Source organism: Neolamprologus brichardi, chromosome 22 (genome assembly GCF_056152115.1).
Source record: "Neolamprologus brichardi isolate AB-2024 chromosome 22, ASM5615211v1, whole genome shotgun sequence".
Lineage (NCBI taxonomy): Eukaryota > Metazoa > Chordata > Actinopteri > Cichliformes > Cichlidae > Neolamprologus > Neolamprologus brichardi.
In genome coordinates, this window is record NC_142124.1 from 34,935,342 (window position 1) to 34,955,837 (window position 20,496).

General features: G+C 43.3%; 2 protein-coding genes across 3 annotated transcripts; one reads left to right on the top strand and one right to left on the bottom strand.

The window, feature by feature from the left end:
• Positions 1 to 469: 469 nt before the first annotated feature.
• ddx39b (DEAD (Asp-Glu-Ala-Asp) box polypeptide 39B) lies at positions 470 to 16,578 on the bottom strand. The gene is made up of 11 exons (XM_087834872.1): positions 16,509 to 16,578; positions 12,684 to 12,916; positions 11,285 to 11,412; positions 10,647 to 10,739; positions 10,391 to 10,574; positions 6,908 to 7,026; positions 6,248 to 6,379; positions 5,187 to 5,296; positions 1,603 to 1,747; positions 988 to 1,135; positions 470 to 801 (listed from the first exon to the last, which is right to left on the bottom strand). The coding sequence occupies exons 2-11, from the start codon at positions 12,904 to 12,906 to the stop codon at positions 785 to 787; spliced, it is 1,299 nt and encodes a 432-aa protein (XP_087690998.1). The 5' UTR covers positions 12,907 to 12,916; positions 16,509 to 16,578; the 3' UTR covers positions 470 to 784.
• Positions 16,579 to 16,597: 19 nt separating this feature from the next.
• polr1h (RNA polymerase I subunit H) lies at positions 16,598 to 19,053 on the top strand. 2 transcript variants are annotated; one of them, XM_035915982.2, is made up of 5 exons: positions 16,598 to 16,719; positions 16,996 to 17,115; positions 18,222 to 18,322; positions 18,411 to 18,520; positions 18,594 to 19,053. In XM_035915982.2, the coding sequence occupies exons 2-5, from the start codon at positions 16,998 to 17,000 to the stop codon at positions 18,616 to 18,618; spliced, it is 354 nt and encodes a 117-aa protein (XP_035771875.1). In that variant the 5' UTR covers positions 16,598 to 16,719; positions 16,996 to 16,997; the 3' UTR covers positions 18,619 to 19,053. The 2 variants fall into 2 exon arrangements, with proteins under 2 accessions (XP_035771875.1, XP_006809066.1); XM_006809003.2 differs by lacking the exon at positions 16,598 to 16,719 and adding an exon at positions 16,749 to 16,877 and having other exon boundaries at positions 18,594 to 19,049.
• The last annotated feature ends 1,443 nt before the right edge of the window (positions 19,054 to 20,496 follow it).

A 20,496-nucleotide genomic window follows, 5' to 3' on the forward strand; every position in this document is an offset into this window, starting at 1 on the left:
GTTTTCACCTGCGTTTCCAGCACCGCCCCGTTGAGCTCACCGCACCACCCCTCCCCTGCAGCCGCGCCCGGGACCACACCTCCGCCACACCGCCGTAAAACAAAAAACTGTAGTTAAGCTGCGAGAAACCGCCTTTGTCCGCCGATCAACGGACCCTGACCCTAACCCTTTAATAAATGGTAAGCAGAATTGATATTGTCCTTGCAACATTGGAATTTCATAAATGCACGAATGGGTTGGTGCGCAAAAGAATAACGTCACAATAATGTGATTGGTCACTTGCAATGTTGAACCTGGAACAACATTTTCATGATGATCTGGGAACAACACCAACACGACGATATCAGGTCATCCGTTAATGGTATGTAGAGGTTTTAAAGCCATCCTGACAGGTCTCTCAGACGATAACAAACACATTGTGCATCCCAACAGCACGAGTGTGGATGTGGATTTAAAAAAGGAGACGATGAAGAATAAAGGAGACCTTACCAGGCAAACTTTATTAATCCACAGCAGTAAACAGTGCCTTTCTACTGTCAGTGCTAAACTACCTCTGGTACTTCACACCTAGAAAACCAGATAACTTGAATTATTAACAAATACCGACATTAGAAACTTAAATAATATCATACAAAGTCTATTCTGAATCTTTCCTGCAGAGGGAGCTGTGCCCCTGCTTTCAATAAGCACAGGCTTGGGTAAATAGCTGCTGTTGGACATGCCAGGTTTTATCTCCCATCAGAGTAAAACTGCAGAGTGAATCGACGTCCAGCGTCCGGCTCGTTTATCGTGCTGGTTCAACTGCAGGAGCACACACACACACACACACACACACGCACACGCACGCACGCGCGCACACACGCACGCGCACGCACACACACACACACACACACACACACACACACACACACACACACACACACACACACACAGTGTTGTTAGTTTGGATGAACCTCACAATAATCAAAGAAACAGAAGAAGACTTACTGTACGAGGAGATGTCTATCTCTTCCGGCAGCTCGCCGATGTTCACCTCGAAGCGGTCCTGCACATCGTTGAGCGTGCGGGCGTCACCTTCATCAGACACAAATGTGATGGCCAGGCCTTTCGTTCCAAACCTGCCAGCTCGAGCAACCTACACCAGGACACCAGAGCAGCGGACACATTACTCAGTCAGGATCAGACTACAGGTGCTTGGTCACAGCAGGGCAAACTAATCACAGGATAAGTATGAGACGATACAGTATGTCTTTGATAGGAGCCCTCTCCGTGTTCTCATCATTCTGGTATAATGTTAGTGAATAAATGCTGTCCCAGAGTATTTGATCTGCCTTTTCTACCCGTGTTTGTCCTATGAAGTCTTCCTTCCAGCCTGGGTGCAGGACAGAGACCCTCCTCTTGGAATAAGCTGCTACCTGCTCAGCTGATTATAACATTAATAAATGCCTCACACCTGTGTCTATCTAATAAAGAGCTCAGATTCCTCAGTATCTCCTTAAATATGTATTTCTACATCATCAAGTCACAAATATGACCTTGTGCAGCGTTCACATATATTTCTATCACTCTGTTAGCCTGTCAGGTGAACAACACATGGCTCACCCTGTGAAGGTAAGTGTCAGAGTCTTCTGGCATGTCATAGTTGAAGGCAATATTGACTCTCTCGATGTCCATCCCTCGTCCAAACAGGTTGGTGGCCACCAGGATCCGCCTCTGGAAGTCCTTGAACTGCTGGTAGCGAGACAAACTACAGAGGACAATAAGTGAAGCTGTGTGTCACATATCCTCACATTGAAAGTTTCATTATGTGTGCATTGGGCTGCTGATCAACATCCCCACAGTACTGTGCAAATGTCCCCACTCATGTCTTTACATTTCTTTCTTCCAATGACACAGAGCTCCTTGGAAGTTTTGAAGTGGTCTTGAGTGACAGCTCTCCAGCTTCCTGAAAGACTTTCAAAGTGTTTCTTGGACATCAGCTTTTTTTGAGTGCATTTATGGGAGTTTTGGTCACCGACATCAGTCAGACACTGATGGTGGATGAGAAGGACTGGCTCGTAGTCTCCACTTTAATTTATCCCATCGGTGTTTGTGACAGGGTGTGGTTTCTGCCCAGCTGCAGGGGAGGGGTGGAGCAGTGCTCAGAGGAGGCTGAAGGCCACAGCTGTTCCTCATTGTTCCACCTTGTCTTTCCCTATTTAAGTAGCACCATGAGTGTAGAGAGACGCAGAGAGAGGAGGAGCTGAGTGTGCAGTCATGTGTTCAGGCAGAGCGAAGAACTCAGGCCAGTTCTTCCACATCAAAGCTGCTTATTTATGTGGAGCTCACTTTGTGGACTTGTTGATTATCTGACAGCAGGACCACAACATGTGCATCTTCAACATGACTGTCCTCTCCCCTTTCCTCTTCACCATCTACACCACAGACCTTTTGCTTTTAGACGATCCTGCAGTGGTTGGATGCATCAGTGAGGGTGATGAGTATCGGGCCGTGGTCGAGCAGAATCATCTGCAACTCAGCGTAGCAAAGACCAACGGATTTAGGAGGACTGGGAAACCTGTGACCCCTGTTTCAATCCAGGGGTCGATGTGCAGGACTATAAATACCTCAGAGTACACCTGATAATAAATTGTAGTGGGTTAGAAACACCACTGCACTCTACAGGAAGGGCCAGAGTCGTCTCTGAGGTCCTTCAACATCTGTCGGACAACACACAGGTGTTTGAGTCTGCTGTGGGTCTGTGAAGGTTCTCAGTCATCCAGGTCATCGTAGTCAAAGGAGCTTGCAAAGAAAAGTGTCTGGACTTCTTTAAGTTACTTGAAGACGTTTCACCTTCATCCGAGAAGCTTCTTCAGTTCTAAGGTCAAATGGTGGAGAGTCCCAGATATAAACCTGGTGGGAGTCCTTCCTTTACATGTGTGTGTTCCTTCTTTTTCCCTTCATGTAAAGGAAGCACTCAAAACGTGCGGCTATCCTAAATGGGCGTTCTTAAAGTCAGCAAAGAGGCACAGAAAAGAAGATCAGACACCAGCGAGGGAGGATAAGAAGGACAGACGCAACAACATTGTCATCCCCTATGTAGCCGGTGTATCAGAGAAACTCAGGAGGGTTTTCTCCAAGCATGACATCCCGGTGTACTTCAGACCCAGCAACACACTCAGACAAAAACTGGTTCACCCGAAAGACAAAACGCCAAAACACAGACTTAACAATGTGGTGTATGCCGTACAGTGCAGCGAGGAATGCCCAGACCTCTACATTGGAGAGACCAAACAGCCACTTCACAAGCGCATGGCACAACACAGAAGAGCCACCTCCACAGGACAAGACTCAGCTGTCCATCTGCATTTAAAGGTCAAAGGTCACTCTTTCGAGGATGCCAATGTTCACATTTTGGACAGAGAGGACAGATGGTTTGAAAGAGGAGTGAAAGAAGCATCTATGTCCACTGTGAGCGACCATCTTTGAACAGAGGCGGTGGTTTACGACACCAACTCTCTGCCATCTATAATCCAGTTTTGAGATCCCTCCCCAGACGCCTTAATGCCCACTCACATCCTGGGCCATCTGACCTCAGGAAATCACATGATAAGGTGGGGCCAGGTTTCACAATGAACTCACCTGAAACTCTGGCTGATTGGGACCCACACCCAGTTTCACACCTTGGCTCAGGCGATTAGAGGATCATCAGGGGGTCCTTTTGTCCCTCTGTGGGGGGAAACTCCCACTAGGTTTATATCTGGGACTCTCCACCATTTGACCTTAGAACTGAAGAAGCCTCTCGGATGAAGGTGAAACGTCTTCAAGCAACTTAAAGAAGTCCAGACGCTTTTCTTTGCAAGCTCCTTTGACCCGAGTCTGCTGTGGCCAGTGCCAGCCTCTGTGCTGTTGCATGCTGGGACAGCAGGTTGAGGGTTTCAGAGGCCAACAGGCATCTTGTCACTCGTACAGTTCACTCAAATTCTTGTGAAGGACCCCATGCACACTACGCTAATATTTGTGGTCATCAATATGTATGGAAAGGATCAGGAGGTCCAACAGGGAGAGCCTACAGCCATCGCTAAAACAAGGTAGGGTGATGTTGTGGGGATGGAGCTAGACTTTAATAAGGTGGTGTCTGAGAGGCGGATGTTGTCCAAGGTCAGGACAATGCTGGACCTCCCACCCACTCATGATGAGCTGGTCAGTCACTGAGAGACTAAGATTACCCATAATGCACCACTAAAGGACACAGGAAGTCTCTCTCCATCCTCTACAGTGAAAATAACAAAGTTTCACAGTAAAATGTCAGTTATATATATTTAATCTCTGTAATATTCTGGATATTTACAATTGAGTTATTTTATAATGGAGCTAAATCCTGATAGTAAATGGTAAATGGTTCTTATAGAGCGCCTTTCTACTCTGAGTGCTTTACACAACGTGCCTCATTCACACAAGCATTTTCTCCTACACTGTTTCTATGTAAGTGCTTACACACTGCCAATGCACTAAAACATGCCTGGATATAAAACACACACAGGACAGTCAGTCATGGCCTCCCCAAACCTTTGACTGTCCTTTGGGAAGCCTGGAGAAGCCTGGAGAACTGCTCCTGAGTATTCATGAAGGAAGCTGTCTCAGAGAGCTCCGACTGTGGTTTAATGTACCGTATTTCCTTTTACGGTATGTTTGCACGTTTCAATATATGACAGCACCACTGTCCTAACAATGGTTGGCTCAAGACTTTTGCACAGCATTGCATCTTAGAGCACACAAGACTATGAGAACTAATGCTTTACCTAATATAAAGAATGACCTCACTTACCAGTTAAAGTTATGTTTGCGATGGTATAATCATCACAACGCATTCATTTAACAAAATAAAAGTCTGAGAGTGTAAAAATAAAAGCCTCCTGCTTTCTTCTTCATAATATTATTATATAGTAGAAATAAAGATGTGGGGTCCTTACTTTACAAAATAAAGTACCAACTGTTGTTGTGATTTGGTGCTACATAAATAAAACAGAGAGACTGCAGCTGCATGGAGCTAACACAAGTTCACTGTCAGCTGAAAGTGATTACGTTTGAGCCATTTCCTAAAGGGTCACGCTGAGCTTGTTATCCTGATGAAAACATGGCAGTTCAGTGTTATCTGCAGTAATAAAATAGTAACAAACATTTATGGCGTCACCGCTCTCCATTACCGTTCCTCCTGAGGCATCCCTCGATGGATGGCAATCGCTGGAAAGTTCTGCTCCACAAGCAGCTGAGCCAGAGCTACACAACGCTGGACGGACTTCACAAAGATCACCACCTGAGCAGCACAGCGACACAATCACTCAGCTACAGTGGACATCAAGTCCTGTCGGCTTCCTGTGTGTGTCTGTTTCACTGTGTGTGTCTGTTTCACTGTGTGTGTCTGTTTCACTGTGTGTGTCTGTTTCACTGTGTGTGTCTGTTTCACTGTGTGTGTCTGTTTCACTGTGTGCGTCTGTTTCACTGTGTATGTCTGTTTCACTGTGTGCGCCCCTCATCTGCACTGGGAGACAATCGATCATTAACAGCTATTTATTACTTTACTTTAAGTAGAATCAAAAGGTTTCATGTAGAGTAACACCAGGACAAAAGAGACAGAGAGAAACAGGACAGCACCGGCAGCCATGCTTTTTCACACTCACTAGCGCTCGACTTGTTTCAGTGACAAGCTCGTTGTTAGTTAGTTAGTTAGTTAGTTAGTTAGTAGTTATGACAGAACAGACAGAATCCACTGAACTGTTGGCTGATATCTGACATAAATACTGGGTGGGCGCACCCCTCACTCTGGTGGACCCTCACATACTCACATAATAAAGTATATTGTTTCCCTCGCTCCCTCACACTGAAGCACAGTAAGGCCTTGAAGAGGACCAGTATACTTTTCTGTCTGTGCACACATACTGTACATATCTTATTAAGTATTTCTTTAACTGTACATGTGAGGAGATGTCCTCTGGCACACAGCCTAACCCTTCTTTCTGAGAGGTGTAGCCAATCAGAAGAAGAATAGAGCCTGGTTTCAGGAAGTTGATGAGCTGAGGGGTTGCACACAAGTAGTATAAATAACACTTATTTTGATCTTTGAAATGACTAATGCTTCTCTAGCAGGACCCACAGTAACATGCTTGTAAGACATGAACAATCTAATCCCCATCAACAGAAAAGCAAACAGACAAAACAAAAATGTCCACAGGGGGGTTAGACTGTGGGGAAGGTGTGGTGTGGGTACCTGATTGAACTCTAGTGCGTCCAGGAGATCGAAGAGCTTTCTGTTTTTCTCGTTATCCTTCAGCTTGACGTAGTACTGCTGCAGCCCATGCAGAGTCAGCTTGGTTTCATCATCTACAAAGATTTCCATCGGCTGGACCGGCCGGAGTTGGAAAGGGAGGCAAGATTCAGGGAAGAGCACACAAAGAGAACAGCAAACATAAGACAGTGAAAAGGAAGCAGTGAGGTAACACACACACACAGGTGTGTTTTCATATCTCTGTGGGGACATCTTAGTGACATAATGCTTCCCTAGCCCCTTACCCAAACCATCAAAGATGAATGCCTGACCCTCAGCCTAAACCGAACCATGACCTAACCATGACCTCACACTAAAACAAGATTTTGAGCCTCGACAATCCCTTCCAATTTGTGGGGACGGGAACTTTGTCCCTATAAGAGCTGTTAGTCCCCACAAGTATAGTAAAACTCCACTTTTTGGTCCCCAGAAAGACAAGTAAACACACACACACACACACACACACACTTCTTTCTTGTGACTTGGATTCATGGAGGCTGAACATCGACTTTGTTACCCACTGTTCCAGCAGGCGGAGGAGAGGTGGAGGTGTGGAGGGAACGGGAAGAGGCATGGCAGATGAAAGTGAAGAGGCGTATTTACATCTTGCATGAACTTTCTGCAGACTGGACGGATCTCTTTACTCAGGGTGGCGCTGAACATCATGACCTGCTTCTCGTGGGGAGTCATACGGAAAATCTCTTGGACATCTCTGCGCATGTCTAAGGAAGAGACATTATTTACAGTGTAAACTCATCTCGATGCAGTGACTAAAGATTAATGACTGAAGGCCCTTTCACATATGCACACGCTGCACTCTGAAACCCATTTGTGTCTATTGTTTGTGCCACACAATAATGATTTCCCGCTGCACCGAGCAAAGCACATGCACACTTGTGATGTATTTTTGTGCTAGGAACAGAAACGAAGAGTAGTGCTGCGCTGAGTTCAACCACATGATGAAGGAGAACATTCTGTATCAGGGTTTGGTGAACTGTTTGCTGCAGGTTGTGCAGACCTCAGAGAGAAGCAGTGCTGTGGAAACAACACACTCTTCACCAGCTGGGATAAAGTTTTCTTCTTTATGAACCAGCGACACATGTTTTTGTCAACATTTGAACATAATATGACACAAACTCTCGTTAGAGAGACACGTTTGGAAATGACAAGCAGTGAGTGCAGCGCACGGCCGATGTAACAGGCCCTTCAAAAGAAAACATTTTTGCTTCACTTCGTACCAAATTAATTGTCAAAAACACCAAGAAATCTATGACATCGCATTTGAAACAATTAATTCTTAGAGTCCTGACAGGGACTAGAAAGAGAGAGCAGATTTCTCCTGTTTTGGCTTCCTGTTAAATCCAGAATTCAAAATCCTGCTCCTCACATACAAGGTCTTAAATAATCAGGCCCCATCTTATCTTAATGACCTTGTAGTACCATATCACCCTATTAGAGCACTTCGCTCTCGCTCTGCAGGCCTACTTGTTGTTCCTAGAGTATTTAAAAGTAGAATGGGAGGCAGAGCCTTCAGTTTTCAGGCCCCTCTTCTGTGGAACCAGCTTCCAGTTTGGATTCAGGAGACAGACACTATCTCTACTTTCAAGATTAGGCTTCAAACTTTCCTTTTTGCTAAAGCATATAGTTAGGGCTATGGCTGAGCCATATCATACCGTTCATGGTAATACCGGTACAATATTAGGCAACGATAAGAAAATAAAATATCACGATAGAATATGGGTAAAACGCGCATGCGCAGTTCCTTTGTTTTCATGCGCACATGGCCGATTGTTGAGTGAAACGGATGAACTGGTTTGTAAAAATGCTGAAACTTCAGTGATGTGGAACTGGTTTGTCCATCAGATACACAACAAAGCACATTTTTTTTGTAGAACACGCAAGCGGGGCGTCATTATTGCCGTATTTGTCGGACTAAGGTGCTCGTAAATCTGGGAGTAATCTGGGTCCTAAACTCCGTCAGTTTCAGGTCCCAAAGTCAAACGAACACTGCAGCTTCACTGAGAGTTAAAAACTGTCTAAATTCTTTCATCTTTAATAAAATGATCAGTGTTGCTGCTTTACCAGGTGTAACTATGAAGTTTAACATCCAGGCATCCATGAAAACAGGATTTATTACATTTAACAGAGAAGTTAGCAGGAAGCTAGCGGAAGTTAGCTCGCTAGTTACCTAAGCATGATATAGCATGTTCTGACTGAAAAAATTCAAACGTACAGCTCTGCTGTCACTTCCAACATAAATAAGTGACGTTTGTAGGGTTACTGAAGTTGGGCTAGCTGCTATATAATGTTGTGCTACGTGACTGCTAGCGACACAGCTATGTTAGCATAAACACAGTGAAGCTGCAGGATGAACGCTAACACTTTTGCACTCGATAAAAGTTAACGTGAAGGTTCCTGATGGTTAGAGACAAATGCAATCGCATGGCAGGATGCTGTAAACGGACCAAACTTCAGAACAACTGAGATAATCCATCCACAATACGAGGTTAGTGATTAATATACTGCAACAACACAGGAACAGAGCAGCTGTGATAGAATACAGCATTAATGAATCAATGGTACAGAAGTGGAGGAAGCAAGAAGAATGAGTTGAATAAAGTTTGATTTATCTGACTGCTTTGTTTCGCTTAATGTGTCTTATAATCCCGGGCAGCTTATGGTCCGAAAAATACGTATTTGACTTTTTTATTTGGCACACTGCAGTTTAATGTTGCAAAGCTCCTCTTTTTAACTTCAGTGGATATTATACATGGTTATGCTCAGGATATGTCAGCCCATTTCTACTGGACTGCTGGTTAAACTTTCAGCAAGGAATTGCATTTGCACTGTTAAATTTTTATATAGCTTTAATGCACATAAAAAACAGCTGCTTGTTTAAGTGAAAATAAATGGATGTTCTTTTTGCACTAGTCAAGTTGTGGAGTTGTATTTTGTCTCGCATTAACTATATCGTCAGTTATATCGTTATCACAAATTTTCAAATATATATCGTGATAAATATTTTCGGCCATATCGCCCTGCTCTAGTTAGGGCTGGACCAGGTGACCCTGAATCCTCCCTTAGTTATGCTGCAATAGACGTAGGCTGCCGGGGATTCCCATGATGCATTGAGTTTTTCCTTTCCAGTCACCTTTCTCACTCACTATGTATTAACAGACCTCTCTGTATTGAATCATATCTGTTATTAATCTCTGTCTCTCTTCCACAGCATGTCTTTATCCTGTCTTCCTTCTCTCACCCCAACCAATCACAGCAGATGGCCCCGCCCCTCCCTGAGCCTGGTTCTGCTGGAGGTTTCTTCCTGTTAAAAGGGAGTTTTTCCTTCCCACTGTCGCCAAAGTGCTGCTCATAGGGGGTCATTTGATTGTTGGGTTTGTCGCTATGTCCTTGAGTTATCACTTCACAAATTTGTGTGTCCAGGCCGCCCGCCTAGCAGGGTTACGACAATAAAAGTAGCAGTTGTCATCAAAATAAAGGGAACAACGTCATGCTGCATTTGTTTAGCTGCCCCCCCCCCCCCCCCCCCCCTCTACAAAGGTGGGAAGACGCTGGTGCCATGATCTTTCACAATCCCCCAAATTTATCTTTAACTGAGAAATTTGTTTCTTACGCTTTATTCTGTTTGTTGTCACACAAGCACAGCAGAGAAATCCACTGTGTACATTTAGTTAGATATATGTCATGTATACGTTACTGTTTATTCTGTAATGTCACACCAATCACACCCGCAGTACAATAACTTCTACCACCTTGGCCTCGAGTTGTCAGCTGTCAAACACTTTATTATCCTGGGAAAAAAGAGATGGATACCTCATGATCCTTATAAAAAAATCACACATTACAGGAAAACCACAGACTCATATTTACTGCTGCAGGCTCCCCGAGGGAGGCAGGAAACCTTCACACAATATGAAAGGAAGCTGGACTCCATGTATAAAAACCACAAAGCTAATGAGACAGATGTTGGTTTGAATGTTATCTCATCCTCTTCTTTGTTTCTTGGTTTTAGACACTGGCACATATTTGGATCTGATCTTGCTTTAAAAAGTGGGTGGTGCCACTTACCAAGCTGCTCGAGCATCTTGTCACACTCATCCAGGATGAAATGTTTGATGTGACGCAAATTGAGCGTCTTGCTGCGCGTCAGTGCCAGGATTCTGCCTGGTGTTCCCACCACAATATGAGGAGAGTTTTTCTTCAGCTCCTCTTCATCCTTCTTTATAGACAGCCCTCCAAAGAACACTGCCACCTGCAGGAAAACAAGCGTACATCATACTGTTTGAGCTGGGAGAAACCGATGCATGAGTTCAAGCTGCTTTACCTTAACAGTGGGCATGTACTTTGAAAATCTCTCATATTCCTTGCTGATCTGAAACGCCAGCTCTCTGGTATGGCACATCACCAGGACAGAGACCTGCACATAACAATGGCAAAGATTAAGATATAGTACCAACTTAATTCACTATGGGATGTATTTACTGCACTATGGTGCTTGACAACACGATGCATCTGTACATCTGAATGTAACTGTGCTTTTTTCCCTGCACACTACTGCAAGTCTTTCGTTCAAACTCAAACAGCCCAAAACTCTTTACCGAGCGTTCTGCGGATGGTAATAATTAAGAGTGACTCAAACATTTTTCTCTCATCTGGATGTTAGCAGTTGGCCAGTCAGGAGTTGTGAAAAGCCTTAATCACAACATCATGGAGTCAACTGACTCTAAAAGTCAGCATTTTACACAAAAGACACGAAGCAATATGTTGAGTTTGCTTTCAGATTTGTTTTTGAGCCTGTTTATCTGGATATGAAGGCTCCACAAGTACAGAACAAATGTGCTCATTAGCTAAAAATCAGCTGTAAGTAGAATCTAAAATGAAAATAGATGCAGAAAAGCAATTAAATGACAGTTGTTACAATATAATAAAACTTTTAGCTCTGTCCTGGCTGCTACACCTCACCTGGCCGGTGATGGGCTCGAGCTGCTGCAGGGTGGCAAGAACAAACACTGCTGTCTTCCCCATCCCAGACTTGGCCTGACAGAGCACATCCATGCCCAGGATTGCCTGAGGGATGCATTCATGCTGAACTGGAAGGAGAACACATGAGCAGGAGAATTTCAGCTCATTCAGGATGCAGAAACCAGAAACCAGTACTCAAGCCATTTCTTTCACTCCCAGTTCAATGCAAAGTTACCTTTAAAATTATTATTTCACAAAGCTCTCTGTGGTTTGCCCTCCAGTATACTTTCTCAGAGTCAGAGCTCTCAGGTCATCACATGCACATCTCTGAACTGTTCCCAGACTTATGTCTACGGCTGCTTTCAGCATCTGTGGTCCTGTTCTTTGGAGCAAGCTGCCTGCTGACCTGAGGTAGGTTACAGAGGCTTGCAAAAGTATTGGGCCCCCTTGAACTTTCCCACATTTTGTCACATTACAGCCACAAACATGAATCAATGTTATTGGACTTCCAGGTGAAAGACCAACACAAAGTGGTGAACACGTGAGAAGTGGAACGAAAATCATTCATGATACAAACATGTTTTACAAATAAATAACTGCAAAGTGGGGTGTGTGTAATTATTCAGCCCCCTGAGTCAATACTTTGTAGAACCAGCTTTTGCTGCAGTTGCAGCTGCCAGTCTTTTAGGGTCTGTCTCTACCAGCTTTGCACATCTACAGACTGAAATCTTTGCCCATTCTTCTTTGAAACAGCTCCAGCTCAGTCAGATTAGATGGGCAGCGTTTGTGAACAGCAGTTTTCAGATCTTGCCACAGATTCTCGATTGGATTTAGACACCAACAGGTCAGAGATAAAGTTATTGAGACATTTAAAGCAGGCTTAGGCTACAAAAAGATTTCCCAAGCCTTGAACGTCCCACGGAGCTCTGTTCATGCCATCATTCAGAAATGGAAGGAGTATGGCACAACTGTAAACCTACCGGATGCCGTGCCACATCCTGGGTTTTGGCACCAGTGTGGTGGAATTAAGGCACGGCGGGACCACAGATCTGTGTTTTGAGCCATTTTTATTCAACATTTGTCAAACCACCACAACCCCACCAACCCCTGAGTCCCCATGCTTTAACATGGCGGGCTTGACTGTGGATGCCGTGCAGGTGCATCCGCACAGCACCTCAGTCCACGCCCCACCACATAAACCTACACAGATTTTTATCTTCTGTGTTCAGCACATCGAGTTTGAGCATAATGAAATGTGTTACGTGACTAAAATTACCGTTGCCGACCCACCAACCCACCACAGCTCTGTTAAAGGAGGAACTGGCATTAATCTTTATCAGACGCTTCAAATACAGAGAGAAGATAATTCCCAATTTTTCTCCTGGCTCCAGTTACTCACCCTCAGACGGATGTTCAAACCCACAATCCACTATGGCTCTCAGCAGTTCAGGTTTCAGTAGAAAGTCTCTGAATCCAGAGGAGTGAATGGACACATAGGAGCCCTTCACCCCCTCCTTCCTTATCGACATGTCACCTGCACCTCCAACATCTCCAACCCCTCCGGCCTCCACCTCATCATCCTCATAGTCCAACAGCTCGTTATCTACGTCGTTTTCTGTCATCCTGACCCTGCTGCGAAACGAGAAAAACAAATGTGGGGTATGAAACTTCAGGAACAAAGAGCTTTTAAACTTTCAGTGCTAGAAGGTTCAATATGGCCAAAGTTTTAATTATTGGAGTCAGCATGTGTGCAAAAAAGAGCCAGCAGCTTAGACTTCAGAAGGTTGGCTTTTTTTACTCCTGGTTCGGAGACGTCAGTCAGAGCAGATGTCCTTAATCTAGCTGTCTCAAGATCATGCTCTGAGTGCAGCAGCCCAATCCCACCTCCCAAAGTCAAATCCTAATCAACTTCATTGTTATTATACTGACAATTAGACAAACACCATTAACCCAGGTCTCCAAGTCCATAGGAAAAACACAGGACATCATTCCATACAATGCAGCGTATAAATGACACACATGTGCAGCTCATCACTGTTTCAGAGAAGAAGCTTTTCTATTTTTACTAAACAAACTATAAACAGAGAAAAACATGCAAAGAATAAAAAAGATTCTCCACCCTCCTCAAAAAATACATAAAAATTAGAGAAGAAAACAAATACGCAGAAAAATGTCAACAATGTTGAGAAATGATAAATTGATTTTTAGGCATTTAGCCATGTAGAGATAACTACTATGACCTGCTCGAGTTGAAACAGAGCAGCAGAATGGGGGGAAAAGCTGATTTTTACTGACTTTGAAAACTAGTTAGTTTTAATAATACTCTTATTATTCTTTCTGGGTCACAAAATAAACGTTTAACATATTTTCAGGCGAGAATGTAGCTGTGTAAACCTCAAATATCTGCTCAGTTTATCAAGACACCACATATTTTCAAAAGCGCTCCGACGTTTTCGGAGACGTCTGTTACCCACTAGCTCGATAGCTAGCCGGGGGCTAGGCTAACTAGAGCCGTGAGAACACCGGACTCCCGGCTAATCGTTTTCAAACCCACCGCTGTCTTTCGCTACTCAGCTTAAACATGATATATAAGTCACTTAGATAACTTAAAATGTTATTGTTTGGCTTTTTTCAGTATTTTATTTGTTTCTGAGTAAATCGGTTTGGCTGAGATTAAAGTTATAGTTTTTACACAGCTGAATAAACATCAAGCAGACAGCTGATTATCAGAAGTGTGAGATGCTGGAGAATTTACTCCGGTGTCCTGTTATATTTTAGATAGCAAGGAGTTTATTAAACTTCACCGAAACAATCTGCAAATTTCATTAAAATGTAATAAACTATCATCTTGTCTTTATTTTTAGTTAGCACATACCTTAAACACTTAAAGCTGTAAGCTAATGATAGTTATATAAGAGCAGATGCTGCAGGTTCAATAAGCTGTACGTTTACGTCCAATGGATGATGATCTGATTAGTCGACTAGTCGCAAAAATAATCAGTGACTAGTCGACTATCAAAATAATTGTTTGTTGCAGCGCTAATAACAAATATGAGTAAAAAATAGTACAATCTACAATAAACAACAAATGAACAACACAGTTATATGAAAGTGCCACAGGTGCCTGTAAGGGTCTTGTACTCTACTGATGCTCGATACTTAACCTGCACTCTCTCTCTCTACACACACTTAAAGTAAGACTGACATTGTGTAAGAGAGAATTACAAACTGCATTAATAAATAATATGTACACTATAAATCTAAGTAAAACAGCTCCATGCAGGTGCAATACAAAAATATGTAGCTGACTGGTGTGTTCACAGAAAGAAGAATTATGGTGGGGGGGGGGGGGGGGGGGGGGAATCAGTGGGAGGAGCTCTGCTGTCTCCAAACTGTGGAGTAGAGCGGATGTGATGGATTATCCTTGATGGAGATGAGTGTGACCTCTGACCCTCACTGACTCAAACGCCTCCAAATTCTGACCAAAGATGCTTTCAGCCTTTTGGATTAGTGTTTAAATCTTGCTGGCAGTGATGCTGCCCCTTCAGCAGACAGCAGCAGAATAGACGCACTCTCTACCACAGGATGTTAGACGATCTCCAGCATCTTGCTGCACACATTAAAGGATCTGAGCTTCCTTAGAAAGTAGAGTCTGCTCATCCCCTTCTTGTACACAGCATCACTGTTGGGCCTTCAGTCCAATCTGTCATTCAGGTGACTGTGGTAACCCAGCATTACTAACCACCACATCAGACAGGTTGGCCCACAGCCGTACAGACTGAGGCCTCTCAGACAGATAGTGAAGAATACAGGAGACAGCAGAATGGATCCATCCTGGGTTGTATCAGCAGCTCGTGGTGTTGCTGTAGTAATGGCCTGGAGGATAATTTCTTGGCATGGTTTGTGGCCCTTAGTATCAAATGAGCATTGCTTAAATGCCACAGCCTGTCTGAGTACTGTTGGAGACCATGTCCACCCCTTTGGGGGATAGCACACCATGTCACAAAACTCAGATAATCTGAGACTGGTTTTTTGAACATGACAATGAGTTCACTGTACTTAAACGGCCTCCACAATCACCAGATGTCAATCCAATTGAGCACCTTTGGGAGATGGTGACAAATCTGACAAATCTGCAGGAACTGTGTGATGTTATGATGTCCACATGGGCCACAGTGTCTGAGGAAATGTTTTCAGCACCTCGTTGAATTGTTGGTACAAAGAATTCAATCAGTACTAACAAAGTGTACAAAGGTTACAAAGTGTTTTGAGTGAAAGCAGAATACTGGTGCTGTCACACTGGTGCCTATCCCAGCTGTCTTAGGGCAAGAGGCAGGGTACACCCTGGACAGGTCGCCAGTCTGTCACAGGGCTAACACATAGACACAGATAACCATTCACACTCACGGGCAATTTAGAGTTTCCAGTTAACCTAACCCCACTAACTGCATGTCTTTGGATTGTGGGAGGAAGTCGGGGTACTCAGAGAAAACCCACGCAAACACGGGGAGAACATGCAAACTCCACACAAAAAGACCTGATGGTGGAACTGAACTCAGGACCTTCTTGCTGTGAGGCAACAGTGCTAACAACTGTGCCACCGTGCAAAATTAATTTATTTTGCATAAATGCCAGAATAGTGGTGAGTGTCTAACATGAGGCACCAACTTTTACAGCAGGCTAGAATTTCTATAAGGTCTCCAGTGATGTCCACCACCTCAGTTTGAAAACATGAATCAGTCCACTGTGCTAAAAAACAATTGCCTGGTTTCATTTAGAAGGAATATCCCAGAACTTTTATTTTTATTGTCGCTGAATATTAAATAGCTATAACCACACGCGCAGTTATGTTTTGACTTTTGAAAGTTCAAATCCAGCAATACTGATAAGTCTTTAAGATTTCTTCATCACACTGCAGATCATTACCGACATGAAACTACGGACGCCATAAAACTGGGACCATCCCTGATGTCTGTTATTTACTCGGTCTGATATTACGGCAGCTGACGTAAACACGGCGCACGTGAGTGGCCGTTTTAGAAATAACCGTAAAAGCAAGTATTCTAAACAGCTAGCTGTCATTAGCTCAGCGGCTAACAAACAACTCATCACATGTCACTGGAACATCTCACGGCTCAACATTAAACTTCAGAGAGGTGACAGTCATGTTGCCGCAGGTACTGATAACGTGCACTGCCTACAGTTCTTTTAATAATCGACATACCTTCACTACGAGAGAGAAAAGTCAACGTCTGTTTAAAGTAAAGCGCGATTGTTAGCGCGTCACAATGACGTGTAGAATGCGACGGACAACCAACCGCTGTAGGACCCGACGGTGTGTAACCATGCAGATGCCAGGCTGAAAGTAACAACAGCGAGTCTTTGCTACAAACCGCGTCTTGTTTAGATTGCCAACCCTGTAAAGACATTAAACGGTAAGTCATCAAAGTGTTTTGTTAAAGCTGAAAGCTGAACACATCGTTAGTTGACAGTTGCGGATTTGATCGATCTTCACGTGTGCAAGTGCCACGCGCGGTGCTCTAGCGAGTGTTAGACAACAAAACAACATTACCGCTTTAACTTATTTTGGAAGGTAAGCTCTAAAATATGAATCGACAAAGCAAAATAAGTCAGTATACATTTTTATTCGATTCTATTTTACAGTTATTAATGGTATCAAATGTATAACAATAATACTTTGCATGAAACAGAGATGTCGTGTTTTGGTGGTGGTCCGAACTTCTGCCCAGAGTGTGGGAATGTTCTTCCTCTCCCAGGAATAGCGGACGTAGTGTGCTGCCCCGGCTGCTCCTTTAGGATCCCTGTATCAGGTAAATTCCACATCAGAGTTTATGTGTGAGCATGAGCAGCAGAGATTTTGCTGCTATCTCACTTTTTGTTTTTCTCATTTCGCTTCCATCCTGATATTCCTGTGATATTTATACAGCCTGTACAAATGAAACGGCAGAGCAGCTATCTGAGAGCGATCTGCTGTCCATCTTTGGATCATTTTAGTTTCTTGCAGCAAGTGATTGTATTTTTATAAGCTCAATATACAGTATTGTGGCAAACGGATTCACTCACTCATCAAATCACTGAATTTGGTGTTTCAATCACTTCCATGGTCACAGGTGAATAAAATTCAATTCAATTCAATTTTATTTATATAGCGCCAAATCAAAACAAAAGTCACCTCAAGGCGCTTCATAGATACAGAGAAAAACCCAACAATCATATGACCCCCTATGAGCAGCACTTTGGCGACAGTGGGAAGGAAAAACTCCCTTTTAACAGGAAGAAACCTCCAGCAGAACCAGGCTCAGGGAGGGGCGGGGCCATCTGCTGTGATTGGTTGGGGTGAGAGAAGGAAGACAGGATAAAGACATGCTGTGGAAGAGAGACAGAGGTTAATAACAGATATGATTCAGTGCAGAGAGGTCTGTTAACACATAGTGAGTGAGAAAGTCAAAATCAAGCATCCAGGCATGCAGCCCGCCTCTGCAAACATTTGTGAAAGTATGGGTCGCTCTCGGGAGCTCAGTGAGTTCCAGCATGGTAACGTGATAGGATGCCACTTCATGTGGCCTTCAGATTAAATCAGAACAGTGTGTAAAGAGCTTCATGGGATGGGTTTCCGTGACCACCAGCTGCATCCAAGCCTCACATCACCAAATGTAATGCAAAGTGCTGGATGCAGCGGTGTGAAGCACGTGGACTCTAGAGCGGTGGAGACCTGTTCTCTGGATTGATGAATCACGCCTCTTTTTCTGGCTGAGTCTGGGTTTGGTGGTAGCCAGGAGAGCGGTTCTTGTCTGACTGCATTGAGCCAAGTCTAAAGTTTGGTGGGGGGGGGGTTATGGTGTGGGGTTGTTTTTAAGCACTGATAACACATCAGTGAGTGATAAGTGCACAGATGATTTCTTCTCTGCTCTTTCAGAGTTCTCAGGTCAGGAGATCTATTCTGCTGTGGTGTTTAACCCTGTGGAGCAGACGGCTGTGTCTCAGGATGACGAGGACTCTGAAATGAAGGGTCCTGTGGTGAGTGCTGCCTGTTTGCTGCCTGCTGAGTGTACTGCATGATGCCAACAGCTCTATGTGCTACTAATAAGCTCTCTGCTTCCTGTAGATTGACAGGCGCTGCTCTCGTTGCAACAAAGAGGGTATGATTTACCATACCAGGCAGATGAGGTCTGCAGATGAAGGACAGACAGTCTTTTTCTCCTGCATACACTGCAGGTAATCATCATGAGGTCACCATATGTTGCTGCTGTTGTGATTGTTTGCTCATCGTCTCATTTTGTCACTGTAGGTATCAAGAGAAGGAGGACTCCTAAGAAGAGCGTCCTTTGCATCTCCCCCCTCCTGCTTACTCAGCTATTGTTGAACAGAGCTTACTCTAACCTTTTAAACTTCAGTTTGTATAGTTAGGATTGAACAACATTTAAGTTTATGTGACGTACAGCTGACCACGTCAATAAAAACTTGAGCAGCATTTCTGTTTTTCTCTTTGGATGCACAGCGCTGATATGTAGTCAGCAGAAAGTTGTGTGTGAATAAAATCAAGCAGGATTTCAGCAACACCATATTCTTGTCCTGATGGAGCCCCCACTAATCCATGTAACTGAATCAGAACAGGTGAAGCAATATTGAAATGTATCAGCTTTATTTTGTAGTTTTTTCTTCACTAAATAAACTTTGTATATTGTTTACGTGATCAAAACAAATGTGTGTTTACAGCTAAATGTATCCATATTTAAAGCCTTTTAGGCTTCTAGTATTAAACCTTTGTCTATGAGCTGACACAGCAGATTGCTCTGTGTCGTGTACACAGCTAACCTGACCCGTTTGGCTGAAGGTTGCAACAGATACAGGAATAATGTCCACAACCAAAGACATCAGTAACAACTCTGAGACCACTTAGGGCACTGATTAATAAACATAACATGACCAGATAATGTGTGATTGAATACAAGGAGTCTTTTCACCTGGATTCAAATATGAAAGTTTGTGACATTGTTAATCAAGTATATAACGTGACCCTTCTAATTTTCTTCTATAATTAATGATTTTTCACCATCTGCTGCTCACAAATCAGGATTGTGTGCAGGTGATTAACAGAAATGTAGGACAAACTACCCCCACGTAAACTAAAAGGTGTCCAATGAAAGGAAAATAGGGTCACAATATCTTTTATTTGCAATAATATTTTGTTCTTGAAACCTTTGTTTACAGTTGTCACTCTGTGAAGGTATTGAGAGGACAACTGAAGAGTGTTTCTTTGCCTTGAGACACTGGTGCGCATCTTCTGCAGTTTGTTTTGCTCAGCAGGACATTTCTTCTTTGTAAGAATGTACAAGCTCTCTGATAGGTTTATTTTGTTGGCCATCTTCACTTGTGTTGACATTGAAGACTTTAAGTGAGCTAGCTCTTTAATACAAAAATGACTTGTGTTGGGCATCAGACAGTAATATTTGCTTTGATTCTGGCCAAGTTCAGGTTGGAAGACGGAGCAGCTTTGAAAGGTATAAGTGCAGATTGGATTATCTGTGGATTATACCTTTGTAAGATCTGTATCAGCTGCTTCACAGTCACAGTTAAGCCTCAGTTTCCTGGGGGTTTATCAGGGTATGCAAGCACTTCTTCCAAAACGGAGACAGTATGGAGAGATATTACCTTTACCCTACCCTGAGTATTAGACAACCTATTCTCTCATGCTAGAGTACTAGCCTACGCTAGTGCACTCACTTACTGGATATTTGAACACTTTGGTATAAGTTACTCACTAGTAACTTATAAAAAAAAGTTACTACTACTACTAATAATAATAATAATACATTTTATTTATAAAATGTCTTTCAAGATACTTAACAATAGAATAAAACACGTAATAGAACAAAGAGAAAATAAAGAACAATAAAAACAAAAGCACAAGATAAAACAACAAACAGACAAACTAGTCCACAAGGATGGGCGTAATTAACAGTTCATATTCCAGATCCTTGTCTAACTGTACTTTAATATACAGAGAGTGATTTTATTATACAGCCTGCCTTCATTTGTATAACTGGGTTGTGAAAAAGAAGAAAAAAAACCCCAACATAACACAACACTGTTGAACAGAACAGCAAACTGTAAAATGTCCAACATTTTGACTCGAGTCTTCCGTAAAATACAGGTTTTTACCACAATACAAATCCACTTTGTAATTTTAC